The 14628-nt window shown below is 36.0% G+C and overlaps 1 protein-coding gene across 5 annotated transcripts in view; it reads right to left on the bottom strand.

The window, feature by feature from the left end:
• BBS9 (Bardet-Biedl syndrome 9) overlaps positions 1–14628 on the bottom strand; it is a 291677-nt gene that overhangs the window by 188164 nt on the left and 88885 nt on the right. Inside the window, exon 20 of one of the 5 annotated variants that reach the window (XM_085051388.1) lies at positions 5404–5467. The exons of the other annotated variants lie outside the window; for them this stretch is intronic. Within the exon in view, the coding sequence (XP_084907514.1) occupies positions 5426–5467 (42 nt within the window). The 3' untranslated portion in view covers positions 5404–5425. Of the gene's footprint in view, positions 1–5403; positions 5468–14628 lie in introns of those variants that run through there. 5 annotated transcript variants of the gene reach the window in all.

The raw sequence follows: 14628 nt of genomic DNA, 5'->3' as shown, positions 1-14628 counted from the left end.
TTCCTACACAATACCTTACTTCAAAATTGTCTGCATTCACCTCTCCTGGGGGCTTCACAAATCCATCCAAGGTTCAGATCTCCTTCCCTATTGCCCCACAAACTCCAAGAACAGTCAGACTCTGTGCAGATCATAAATACCCCCTACTAGTTGGAGCGTCTGGAAAAGTAAAAAGAAGGCAGCAAAGGTTCTCATATCACGATAACAAAGACATCTCTGTATTCCAGGGCCTTGAAACTCTCCTCTTTCCCTGCATGCAGTTCATATGCTATAGTCAGTCCAGGGGCATACAGTTTCTATCATCATTGAATCAAAAAAAAACATGGGCACATCATATTCTCTTCAAGTTATCATTCCACCTTCTCCTCTCCTATCTCGAAGAAAACCCAAACAGCAAGCATGCTCTTTGTAGATACTTTCTTAGAACATTCTTCCCACTTGCTCAATTTTTGAAATCCTCATTTCATTTACACAATGTGGTTCTCAAAGGCTAACGACTTCATCATATGTTAATTTCAGAACCAAACTACCAAATCCCATCATGATAATTATCAAGGTGTAATTATTATCCCAAAGACTCCTCAATACAAAAGGTTTTTATTACTATCTTCAGGTTCATTATATTGTTGCTGTTGTTATTACATCCTTTCAATGATACATCTATATCAGCCACCTGTAATATCTGCAAGTTTTTCAAACTGAGATTTCATATCTAAAAGTGGTCTTCCTAGCAGAATTCATTAAGCAACCAGCACATAAAAATACAAATAAAAACTACCTACACAGAAAGTCTACTCTGCTGGCAGATACACAGATGAGCTTGCCAGAAAGTAAAGTCAGAGGCCAGCTCCTGACTGCTGTCAGTGCCAATTTAAAGTATTCATTTTTATAGTATTAAAGCAATGCCTCTGTTAAACAATGAGATGGTTTTTGTCTGCATTCAGTAAAAAATTAAAAAAAAAAAATCCATCAGTGTGAAGGCACCCATTATGCTACGAAAGGAAAGAGAAATACTGTGTTACACTGTACAGTATTTGAGGCAATGATTGGTAATTTAAGTTTGGACAGCCAGCAGAGAAGAGTTCCAAATTGAGTGTGGCCACAGCCCACTACCACAAAAGAAATGTTAACAGTAAAAGAATACCATAGGGAAGGCCTAAAATTAGTCATTGCCACATGTCCCACACTATTTAGAGAGAATTTTAAACTTTTCTTTGTGATCCCTATGGCTGGTGTTTGTTGACCACTCTTTCTTTAGTTTACCAAAACTAAAAATGTACTTTGTAAAATTAAGTATTATTTCACAGCAATAATGACATGACCATTCCAACAACCACATTTTCTTTTTAGTGAGTGATTCTTAAATATATTCCCCTTTGTCTTCTTGTAAAAAAATTTTTATAAAGCTAAGGCCAGAAAAATATTTGATGAGCTTTGCACCATTCTTGCTCTGTTAAGTTTTTCTGGTATGGGAAAGGTCAGTAACTAATTCCCTTCAGACTACAGACTGAGACAGATCCAAAAATTTAAACAAAAAACAGTACTAAAAGCCAGTAAATGAACAAGATTTGTCTTATTGTGTAACAGCTTTCCTAAATACCTCCATGTTCTTATCATCTGACCCTCATCCTTACCTAAGGTAGATCTGTTAAATTCAAAACTTGGTTAGGATTCGGTGAACTGAAATGGCAAGATAGGGAAAAAAATAAAAAGAAAGAAAAACTTTATTCTGTTTGCAGAGCATGTGACATACTGGACGCCTTGAGACCAACTGGAGTCTGTAGGTACTCCAAAAATTTAGTAACTTCACACTGTATTAAACAACCTGATAAGAAACAAACACACGAGTTTTCAAATTTAACAGAAACTTTTTTTTACTGTATCAGAGAGGTGCAAAGTCACAGTAGAAGAAAATCATTCCGCATATATCAGAGGCTGTTACCAACAGCTGCTAGAGCCAGAGGACATGGGAAAATTAGGGAACTATTGGTTGCAGCAGACTGAAATGTTGAGATAGCCTCTTAAAAGCCTGATCTGATTTCTCTCCAAACAAACATCCCTACCCCTTCAGCATGGCAACATTAGTTTCTCCATACGCTACTTCTGCCACTGTGCCCTCGGGGATTGTCCTCATCTGATGAGTGAGGACAGGGAAGGGACTGGTGCAACATGCAACACCCTGCACTTCTACTGGGCAAAAGTGTCAGGGAAGGACCACTGGTGGCAAGAGGGGAAGGGGACCTGCTGACAGATGGGAGGGCAGACTGTGGGGGTGATGGGTCACCAGTGCCCACAAACGACTGGATGGAGATCCCAGCAGACTCACTCATCCTCAGTCTCTCATTTGACCAGTTCATGTTGATTAATGAGCTGAGAATGAACTCTCTGGGAACAGTTCCCACTTTAACTTTGGCAGTGCAAGGCATTTTGAAACCAAGGATCAGGAGGACCAGAGGATCAGGCTGCAACCCAAACAGTGAAAACATAAGCCCCCTTAGGGCTCTAAATCCAGATTCTGACATGGGAACAACACTAGAAACTCTTAGTAAAAAACTATGGCTTGATTCAAATTATATTAATTTTAACAAATTGATTAAGGAAAACCACATCCCTTTGAGCTTTCTTAAAAATATATTTTGTACATCCATTTTAATTTTTAATTTCTGAATATGCACATTTCGCTAAGAAAATACTGAATATATGTAGCTCTTAGACTCAGCAACATATTGTCAGGCTAAGTTTTTCTTTTCAGTTTCTGAAAACTACTACTGGGTCCAGTGTTACAAAAAACTATCCTTTTAGGTGATGTCTTCACTTCTTTTATATTGCTGCTATCCAGCAAAGTTATGCCTATATGAAGAAAAAGCATCCTTAAGTGAGTTCAGACAAGCAGACATACAAGGAACACGGAAGAATCTTTTGACATCATTGGGAATTCCCCTCAAGACTTCCAGAAGACTGACTCAAATTGTATGTCGTTATCCAGATAGCTCTATTTGCATACTACTCTTATTTACATTTTGGAGGGTCATAGCAACTATATAATCTTTTCTTAATGAGGTCAACTAAAGTAAGGCTTTAAAAGGCTAAAGAAAAATGTTTGCATGTTATGGTGAAACAAAGGCCAAAAACATTAGACTTGCAAACTTCTAAGCAATTATGCAGGTTAAAAAAAAAAAAAAATCAAGCACCAAAAACCACCAAAGAAATAAATATTAGTAGTTAAACTTATAAAAGACAGGGGAGGCTACTAGCTTAAATATGGGGAAGAGAAGAATCCTGAATTGTAGTCTCAACTCTTCCATCAGATTGTGGTCTGGCCTCAGATAATGTACTAACCAGTAGCATTTAGCTACCTCCTGTTCAAAGTTCTGCATCTACTTATCAGGAATGTTTGAGAGATCTTAGACTTCATTTAACTATATATTAACACTTCTTTAATGATTATTTTCCTAGTAAATTCTATCAATGTTTCAGAAGGAAAAAATAGCAGAAAGAATTTAACTAGACTGCAATCTTCTTATACATTTCCTCCATAATTTGATATTTTATGTATGACGAGCTCCTTATCTAAGTTCTTCTTTTATAACATACCAACTCTTGACAGGAAAGCCAAACATATTTACAATATTTGTCTTTTGCTGCACTCTGCTGGAACAATTCATTTTTCCACTGAAAGAAAATCTGTTCCAGAAAAAATACAAAAGTTAATAAAAGAGGCAAAAACCTGGGAAACTTTTTCTTGTAAAAAGTGTACTTTTTGGAAGCCCATATATTGTCAAACCAGAATTTACACATTTAAAGTCATATTTAGTTGGCCCAATAAAGTGGCCTATTTTCAATTTTAGAGCATCTGAAACAGCCCTAGATAGCACAGGATTAAAGAGGGCTCCCTAATGTTCAGAATAAAACTACAATAAATTAAGTGCCTCAAAAAGGCACAGCAAAGCCTTTTGAAACAGATTGGAAGAGTCTGGATTTGCAAATGCATCATTTTATCTATCCCTCACCTGATATACCCTCAATTTTGAAAAATCAACACATGCACAGACACCTAGCCCCCTGCATTTGATCGATCGATAATCAAAATACAGAAAAAAAAATTAAGAGCCAGCATAGGTTATAATAACATTCACAGAAAATGTGACAAGACTTCGGCTCTCTCTTAAAAACTGCAATTTCTTTTCTGAAATGTTGCAATTCAGTCACATTTGTCTCAACAAACAAACAAACAAACAAACAAAAAAAAAAAAAAAAAAAAAAGAACAAATTTACCTGGGCTAGAGAACAGACCCCAGCTTGTGCTAACAGTCAGAGCTATTAACTCCCATGATAACTCATTCTGGCTGAGTATCTGCTCCAGAACCACCGAAATATGCTACAGAAATTAAATGTGACCTCCTGCTAGAAAAATGCACCTGTGATCAAAACAAAGTGTTCTGACTTTTTCTTTCCTTCCCCTCTCTCTCCCCTCCCCTCTCCCCAGAGAGTAAAAACTCTTTTGCAATGGCCATTAACTTCCAAAAAAAGAAAGTGTTTTAAGGGGAAGTAAATATCACAGATGCAACTGAACAGAAATATCACAGGCGTGTTCTTGCAGTCTTCCAAGGGCAATGAGGAAAAGCTTTCACTCTTAGACCTGTCTTGGGTGTTGCAAACACAGATGCTGGCACCAGCCCCAAAACACAAAGCATGCTTTTCAATTTTTACTAATACCTGTTACAATTGTATCTTGGCATTTTTGCTAGTAAAGAAAATTAAGGAATGACCCTTCTTAATGCTTTGTAATCCACATAAATCTCAAAGTCTCTTCTCAGGGAAGGGTTTCCACAGAACTTTGTTCTTTTGCAAAAAAAGAAACAAAAAAACAAACAAAACAAACAAACAAACAAACAAAAAAAACCCAGAGCCTCTTAGGCAGTCATTGCCTTTATGGATTGATTTGCTGACTCCAAACCCAAGAATAAATACAGACAGTAAGCAACAAATCACTCAGAATTTTGCATGAATAGTGAAGTAATGGTTTCAGAGCTTGTGGACACAGAACATCTAAACAGTGATATGAAAAACAACATACAGAAAGAAGTTTTCAGAGAAACTATCTATTCAAAGGTTGAAGTACTTAGCTTAAAATTGGACAGGCCAACCAGTTTCTCTGTAAATGTGTTGCTGGTACTCCCCCTACCACTTAACTTTTTTTTGAGAAAAAGCTTAATATATTTCAGGAATTAATACTGGTTTTCAGAGGAACACAAGTATACACTAGAGGGCAAATGTTTATCTGTTCCACAGATTGGTTTCCCACAGAAATAAAAATGCATGAACAAGATGAAGACTTGCATTAATGTGGTTTTCTCCATTTGCCTCTGTTGTCTTTGTTAAAAATAAAGTCAGTGGTATCACAACCATACACATAAATGGGGAGTTATACTTCAAACTGTAACCATGCCAGTCTGCAATTTTTAACCTGTAATGTAACAAAACATATGGGAAGAATGGGTGAGGGAACTTTTTGGCGACACTGGCTTCCAAAAGCAAATGGACACACAGACAAAAATTTAATAACTAGATAAGGAGAGCAGTAGTTAGGTACTGGGTAGGAATAAAGTCAGATATTAAAATCTCTTTAAATGAGCTTCCACTACTGTGGATCTCAAGGAAAAAAATAATTAAAGAAGTAAAATAGGAAATTAAACAGGATATCTTTGCATATGACTGGGAGATTAACATTATGGAATTCTAACGAATTGCAATTATAAATTATAATGTCTTCACATGGTTTTTAGACAAATGAAAAAATAGCAAAAGAGAAAGTTTAAAAAAAAGCAAAAATACAATCTAGTGGATGTGAATAAAATATTGAAGATTAAGTCATCCTGCAAGCTCTTAATAACTTCTGCAGTGTAACTTCTGCATACAATTAAAAGACCAAAGAGAAGTGATCTTTAAACTTGTCAGAAAAGACAACTCAGTAGATGTTTAAATTAATAACATTCCGTGTAATTCTGATTAAACAATACAGCCTTCATGCCAAAAGGAGGTAAAAATCTGGAAGATAGCTATTAGTAGCCAAGAAGTAATCTGCTTCTTATTTGTTTCCACACTAAAAACAGAAATTTATAGTATCAATTTATAGCTTATAAAGCTAAAAGGAATAAATGTGACTAGAAGACATAGACTGTATTGAAACACAACTTTTTTTTTTAAATACTTATTTTAAGAGAGACTTTCAATTGCCTATTGAAATGCAACAGACAGCTAATGAAATGCTCATATAAGGAGAAATGAAAAAATAAGGAAAATGCAAAAAAGTTAAAGCACATCGTTTTCTCAAAACTCTGAAATCCTAAACACATTACAACCAAGGCAAGGGCTACTTTAACATGACAAATCTATTTAGCTAGCAAATATTTAACCAGAAGCTAGAGGTTGCTCTTTAAGTACTAAATAATGAGATGTAATTAAGGTAGCAAAGGCAAAAGGTTACTAATTTAGGGCATTTCTATGGAGTAGTGTTTAAATTATAGGTTTTATACAAAATGCATGGGCCAGTGCACAAGAAAAAAATCCAATTTTAACGGAATGCAGAACAAATTAACATTTTAACATTATAATACTACTCAATTGTATAATGGGATTTTGCTAAGTGTCACAGAACAGAAAATAAAAGTAACACTCCTAGGTATGCTTGTTAACTTCTTCAAGCTAAATATATTACAAGCCTACTGACAGCAGTAAACAGACTCATTGTAACATGAAAGACTCTGAATTCAAAGGCCTTTAATAGGTGTTGCTTTTTCTAAGTAGACTGGCCCTAAGAGTATGAACAATGAACAAGATAAAAATTATGTTATCCATTCCAAATACTTTCAAATTTCCTAAAGGGAAATGGAATGATTCCTTTAAAAATACCATTTAAAGAAATCCAGTTCCTGTGCTATATAATGTCTTTTTCCATACTTCTCCTTCCATATTACAGGAATTTAACCTGGCTAGTATAGCCTTCAGCAGCCATACATACAGTTTTCTAGGCTCACCAAAAGGCTTTCGGGAAAACTAAGGATTATAGCTGTTATGGTCAAACTCTGCCACCTCAACATTTCAGTGTTCTGGTTGTCCATCCAACAAGAAACTCAAGCAAACACTAATTTTAAGATATCTAAATAACACTAAGTCTGTATCCAAAACAAATTGCCAATATAAAACCAAGAAATTGGCAGCCACAACACTTTGTCAAAGAACTCAAGGCAAGCAGAACAGGGAGAACATTCTATTTAATAAAAGCCTTAAAATATTGTCTGCAGTTATGATACTTATTACTGTCTTCTGCATTCCTGACTTCTGAACCCTGCAGTTCATTATGCCAAATTTTCCTGCATTAACCAACTTTCCCCTTTTCAAACTGATATGAACTATCCACAACAGAGTAATTAAAGGCTTCACAATGTAGAAATACCTATTCTGAAGAAGTTAGTAGTTAAGCACAACTGAGACATAAAATAAACCTGTTGAGATGCCAACTGGCAAGAAGAAATGGAGAAGAAAGGTTTTTTCCCTTTTGTTTCTGTCAGTTTACAGATTTAACCAACAGTTTAGCTCCAACATAAACTGTTCCTTTTATTAAAAAGACCTAAACTGGGAGAATGACCACACAAGTTACATTTTTCCGCAGAAAGGTAGTGGCTAAAGCAGCAGCTCTGAGCTGACTGCAAGAGATACATACATGAGGAAACAGATTTTTATTTTTTGTTGGTTAATCACCTATACTATTTTTTAATTTTCTTTTCCTCTTCAGGAATCCACAGTCTAATACTATACTGCCTCTGGTAAGTACTACCTAGCAGAATCTTAAATGAACTGATCAGGAGTGTGCAGAGCAGAGAACTGATGATGCGAGATCTACTCCCTCTGACATTGGTCTATACAAGTCATTTTGGGCCAGCCATCATTGGTGACTAAATTAAATGTCACACCTGCAAGAGTATGCAGGAACAACAGAACAGTAATTTAGATGCTCATTCTCTATATAGTAATGAAAATAAGTAGTTGTACAGACTGATGTAAAGTGCTTTTAGCGTAAGTTTGCAGACAAAATAGCTATTATTGGGTTTACAGTATAGCTACAAAGGTAACCAAATCCACTTCAATACCCAACTCATACCAAGACCTCCAAACATTAGATGAGTAAATAATTTAGTTAATTTGGCCATCAAATACTAATTTCCTGTGTGATGTTTTTGGTTGTTGTTTTTTTTTTATCAGAGTTTGGCATAAAATGCCAAATGAATTATGTAGCTCTCCCCCTTAGTACTTTTTCTTGGTATAATGAACCTGTACATTAACATGAATCCAGGCATTTCACTGAATTGAAGCATCAGTCTGTGAAATATTTACTCTGTGTGAATTTGAAACCAACATACAGTTGCCATCCATCCACAATGCAAAACTGTCATTTACTGTATATCAAAGAAATCAATATCCCTTTTCATTACCTTACACCAGAAATTGATCAGCTATATGAAGGCACTGCACCCATGTGTACACTGGTAAAACAAGTATAGTAGACACCCAAAAGCAAATTATTACAATTACATCACAAGCTCCCAAAACTGTTCTTAGTACACATGCAGAAATCAACCAAAATGGATAATAATTTAATAGTCACTTAAATCATCATAGCTGGACTATTCAGTTAAAATTACAAATTTCACAAAAAACATATACAAACTCCCAAAGTAACCACTGTGACTTCTACCAGATATGCTCACTAATTTTTAGCTATATATTTTATGCCTTAAATGCTCTTATACCATATAATTACAGGGCTGATATAGAAAGCTTTCTAGGGAGCGTGAAATAAGAGTGCTTTCCCTCCTTCCATGCAGATGGTATCAATTTTTTTATTCAAGTTTTGATTACACTACTGGGTAGCACTTCCTCCCTTGCCTATGGTGTACACTTCTCCCAGTGAAAGAGACTGTCAGTGATTTAAACTTCAACAAGGTATCCAATAATTCACATTATCAGATATGACATTTCTTTCAAAGAAATACAACTTCTCAGTATTCTTTGTTTAGAGAACTATAGCCAACTGGTTCCATTTTCACTCATTCAAATGCACACAGGCTCTTTCAGCTCCTGCAGAAAGCCTTCATGCATGGCCTGATGAGCTCATATTAGGCTGAGGACACAAGATCTACCCCTACAAAGGAATAGTATTTCTTCCCCTTCAAAAAGTCATTAGCCAATGAAACAAATGTCCCAAAAAGTGCCAGAGAATGCTTATGTCACAAAAAGTGATATAAATCACTTCTTACCATTGCCTTTATACACCAGAGTGTATGATCTGCCCATATCCCTAAGAACTGAACCAAAGTCTGAGGAATCTTTCGATAGGTCACAACGGTGCCACAGGTACGAAGTAAGAAGTGCACCTCAAGAGGGGTTGGGGGGAAAAAAAACTAAAAAAACCACTTCTGGTCCTTTACTGATTTGAATAGAGCAGTGGATGTTCAAAGCTGGCTATTCACAGGTTCAAGGGGAGCAATTCAGTAGATGGGGCTGTAGGACACAGCACAGGATAGCTGGGACCCTCCTCTGTGGAAAATGTGACAGAGAAGACTGAATACAGTCTAGCAGCTAAGGCACTATCTGCCATACCTACCCACACAAGAACATTTTACTTCCAGTCTCTTTCTCTTGTGATGGCTGTGTTGTTCCCTGCTTTTACATGTGTCTAAGTACCTCCACCAAAAAAAGAAAAACCACACATTACACACAATACGAACAATTTTACCTATTTGTCCCACAAACTGACTAACCTGTCAAAAGACTGTTCCACACTAAAGCAAGTAATTGCTACCACAGACCAAAATATAGAAGAGTTTTGCCAGTAATCCTAATTATGCTTCCCAAGCACAGCTAACTACTTTCAGACATTTTTGGAATACATCTTCTAATAAAAAGGGACTTTGATGATATTGTAAGTATTCCACTGTTAAAGTCAAATAATTTTTAAGGAAATAGAAACATAATACTACTTTAACACCAGTAAAATAGAGAATTTTAATTATATGTAATAGCCAACAAGCTGCTTTTAGCAGCTATGAAAAAACTACATTTAGCAGAGACAGCAATAAAACAAGAGAAGTTAAATATAACTCCTCCAAGGAACAGCATATTTATTCAAGCCAAAAAGAGCTAATTTATACTATGGGTGTAGTTCTCACTGACATTATCTGGGGAAAATGACTATTACAGGAGCGGGTGTGATATATAGCCCTTGAGTCACGCATGATAAACCCTAATGGTTTTGCTTTGAGGTAAAAGTCCTTACTAATCAAGTAATGAATCATTCCCAAAATGTCAAGTTCCTGAGGCCATGTGTGTCAGAAGTGCCACTCGAGAGAGAATACTCAATCATTAATGATTGCTTTTGAGATTTTTATCAACTGATTAATAAGCAAGGAAAAGAGTTAAGGAGCTTGAACAAAGAGTTAATGGACCTTTAATGACATTCCCTGTGTTTTAGTGAACAGAACATATTGAGTTTTATTTGCCACTGACTACAAACCACCAACGATCCAAGTGCTCCACACATTGCAAGTGTTAAAATACTGCAAGGAATAGTACTTTGCCTTTCAAAACATTAGAAAATTATGTTTACTTAGAAAATTGTAATGAACATACTTATTTTGTATTGCACCTAATGGTGTAGTAAATTACAGATTAGAAAATAAGAGACTGGCATCCTAACTGGCAAATAGAAAAGAGATAAGGAGAGAAATTAGGAGATTATCGGTTTTTTTGCAGTATATTAGGTGCTGGACCTGTTAGTACCAACTACCATAGAAGTAGAATTCTGGATTTTATATAGACATTACTACAAAGACACTGAGGAACAACTCTGAAGACTAAAATGAAGATCTGATGAATTATGAGTAGTTAAAAATATATACATATGTGCACATGTACACAAACACTGACATCTAAGGAGAGTAAAGGCATTTGCCTTCAATATATTTTCCATCTTTGCGCTGAAATCATTAAGGAAATATCAAAAGAAATTACTTTATCTAACAGCCTGAAACCACCAAGGATTACTAACTTAGAGTACTTCCAGCTTTCTTGAACAAAAAATCTGTCCAGCCAGAAGTCAGCTCAATCATGTGTGTCTGCAACCAAGTCCCAGAAACAATAGGCTCAAAAATCAAAGAGTGTCATTTGATAGCTGGGGGAATACAATTCTGAGAGCAGAGAAAAACAGCAAACAAACAGAAGCAAAGAGGGGAGAAAGGAAGCACAAACACAGCAACAAGATCCAAATCTCTTGCTGAAGAGATGAAAGTAACTTTGGACCATCCAATGTGAGTGGCTCTCTTTTCCACATACCTATATTCTTCACGATAACAAGAAAATTCATGTACATATGCACATTTAAAATTTCTTTCACTGAATTTAATTATAATGTACTGTAAGTGTCAAATATACATTCTTTCAATAGTGGAGGAATTCAGTACCAGGAACTGGACAAAGCTTAAAGAGTTGTCACCAGTTTGAGCTAACTGGACTCAAAAACTGAACAGGAGAGATACAGGACCAAACCTAGAGCACATACCTAGAGACCAAAAGACAGAGCACCTGAAGTACTGCTTGGTACAACAACCAGCAGCACAGCAAAAGACTAAGATGGAGCAGCAGAGAACAGTTCAGATGGTCACAGAATTGTTCCACACCAGCTGAAAGGCAGGAGATGGAGAACCATCCCCACCTGGGAGCGGCAGAGCTACATTAGTGCAGTACTATGGGAAGGTGTATTAGTACATTTTTTTGTTCAACTTTGACACTGGTGTAAAGCCTCCAGATGGCATCATATTCATGTCTAATGGATGTGGAATGCAGGTGAACCAGATGTGTGACAATACCCCCACCAAAAGGCAAGACTTTGGACACTTGGCCAGAACCCCATGCCTTATAACCAGGCTCTTGGGAATAATGGTGGCTTAAATCACCCAATGATCTGTTCTGGAAAGTGATCACAAGTGTTAGACAAGGAGGATAAAATATGCTAACATTTAGATATTTGTCAACTGTAAATTGGTTTTTATATAAAGTGCTAAAATTTCAGAAAGGAAATAATTTGATTCAGAAGGTACAATTTGGAATCAAATAGTTCTCTCAATTGTGTAATGATTTACACCCAAAACTTACTTTGCCTGATAGTTTCAAATACTATAAAATGGACAAGAACCAGCACACAGTATTTTAATACATAAAATACTGCTTGACAAGGTTTTAACACTCTTGCTTAATCACAAACCACAACAAAAGAGACATAACATGCATGATCAGCAACACTGAGCTAAAAATTCCCCGCAATTGTCTGATTAAGTAAGATGTGCTCAGAGGGATTCCAACTAAGTTCCTTTATGTTCTGTCCAAAAATTAGATTAATTATACATACTGCTGAAATCTCAAGAAACATAAATATTTAGTGCACTTCCCTTGGCCTTCAAAGTTATGTTCAGGGATGAAAAATATGTTCTCCATACATTTAATTTTGAAAGTTTGTTGTATCACAGCTTTCTTTTTCTGGAGGATTTTCCAAAAAAAAAAAGAAAAAAAAATCAGTTAACTGTTTAATATTAGCTGAATGCTCTTTGAGCTGCAAATCCAATCTTAAATGCTTTAATTGTGTATGTTAGTCTAAGTATTTTTCTTTCTTCGAGACAAAGAATGCCACAAAGGTAGCTTTGGATTTGAGTACCTAAACATCAACTTTTAAGACCAGAACAGATTATGTCATGTAGTACAGCTACTCAGCATCATTTTGAAAATTACAGGGATTGAAGAGTTACAGAAGGATCAAAACAGTAGCCAAAAATTGACCAAAAAAAACCAACAAACAACAAAAGTAAGGACACTTCAGCATCAATCCTCTGCTGCAACATAAAACTGTGAGCCAGTCCTAAGTTTTTGCAGCTGGCATTCATAGCACAGTTGATTAAATTTCATCTCAAAAACATGAAATAGTCCATCTTTCTGTTTAAATTAGGCTATGTCAAAGAAACAGCTTTGCAACGTTGTTCAAAAAGTCCTGAAAATATGAGAAGTACCTTTCTTCAAAACTTCCATATTAAAGAGAAAGGACAACTCCCGGGATGTTACTAATTTAAAGAACCAGTGCATTCATTTAGAGACATCTGACTTCCAAATTCTTTGCAAAAATTCACTTGTTTCTTCTTCTTCTGCTGAATGCTCCAAGGTCCCCAACTGATACCCAGGGCCATATATGCAAGGGACAGCTCACATCACAGATCTCAAGGAAAATGGCTACCCATGGATAAAGCTTTCTTAGTCACAGGCAACAAATTCCTATACAGTTTACTACCATGTCAAGAATTAAAATTGATCCTCCTGATGGAATTGCCTTCTTTATTCCAATGAGGAGTCATGGTGTCTCTACCTGGAAGCAATTGTGTTTGTTGACCACTTCCAATAGACTGATGTTAAAATGCTACACTTATTTTCCAGAAGGGAGAATAGATGAGGGAATTCACACTGGAAAAAAAAAAAAATCTGAAGGAATTGTGTTATTTCCTACTGCTCCCAAGGAGTAGGAAAAAACCTATGAGCACCTCTTGAAATCGGAAAGACTATTTGGAAGCTTTTCCCCCTTGTTTCAAGAAGAGCTTTTGGGTGAACAATTTCCATGTGCATTTATGTGTTTAAGCTGTCATTCATACACAGAACTTGAAAGATCCAAGACCAAGATAAGATAAATACAAGCAGTGCACTAAATACAGCAGAATAATCTGGACAACTTCTAGTTGTTTACTGAGTAGGATCAGGAAATCTCATTGAAAATCACCTTATTACTGCTTACAGCCAAGTATTTCTGAGAGACAGGTTATTCAATACTAACATAAATAAGATGAACACAGAAGAATAGCTGAATTAGGAGAAAATAAAGGAAGTAAATATTCAGCATCAATTAGCTCTGGTTAGAAAAGTGTGTTAGGTTCTTTCACTAATGAAAGAAGGTCTCAAATTTAAAAAGTACCTGAAGGAAAAGCTAAAATGTATCACTGATCAAAGACAGAGACCCAGTTTGGAAAACATGTAGTTCTTATGTCTGGGTGTCTAAGGTTATGGAACTGTGCTGACTATTTATGTCAGATTTGTTCTGTCAGTCCATTCCTAGTAACTGTCATCTCCAATGACCACACCAAACTTTTAAGTAATATGAAGAGCCAGAAATAATTCAGTTCATATATATATGTATATACGTATATATGTATATGTATACATTATATATGTATATATTATATATATATATACACACACACACAATTTTTTTTTAATTAGCAGACTGGAAGGGGAGAAACACTATTTAATTTCTACTGAGACAGAGGGTATCATCCATCTTGTCTGGGTAGGTGGCTGCTACCAGTCAACACTAATAGTGCACTGGCTAGACAATGCACAAATAAACAACTGCCAGAGGGACGCTGAGGCCAAGGGTAAAAGATAAGATCTCATCATCAGAAAGCACAAGAGAGTCTGGTTTTACAGGGCTGGCATGAAGAAACCTCAGAACATGGTGAACCTGAGGTCCTGCACAATTGT

Source organism: Lichenostomus cassidix, chromosome 2 (genome assembly GCF_008360975.1).
Source record: "Lichenostomus cassidix isolate B80296 chromosome 2, HeHo_3.0, whole genome shotgun sequence".
Taxonomy (NCBI): Eukaryota; Metazoa; Chordata; class Aves; order Passeriformes; family Meliphagidae; genus Lichenostomus; species Lichenostomus cassidix.
This window is presented reverse-complemented; position numbering and strand designations above follow the sequence as displayed.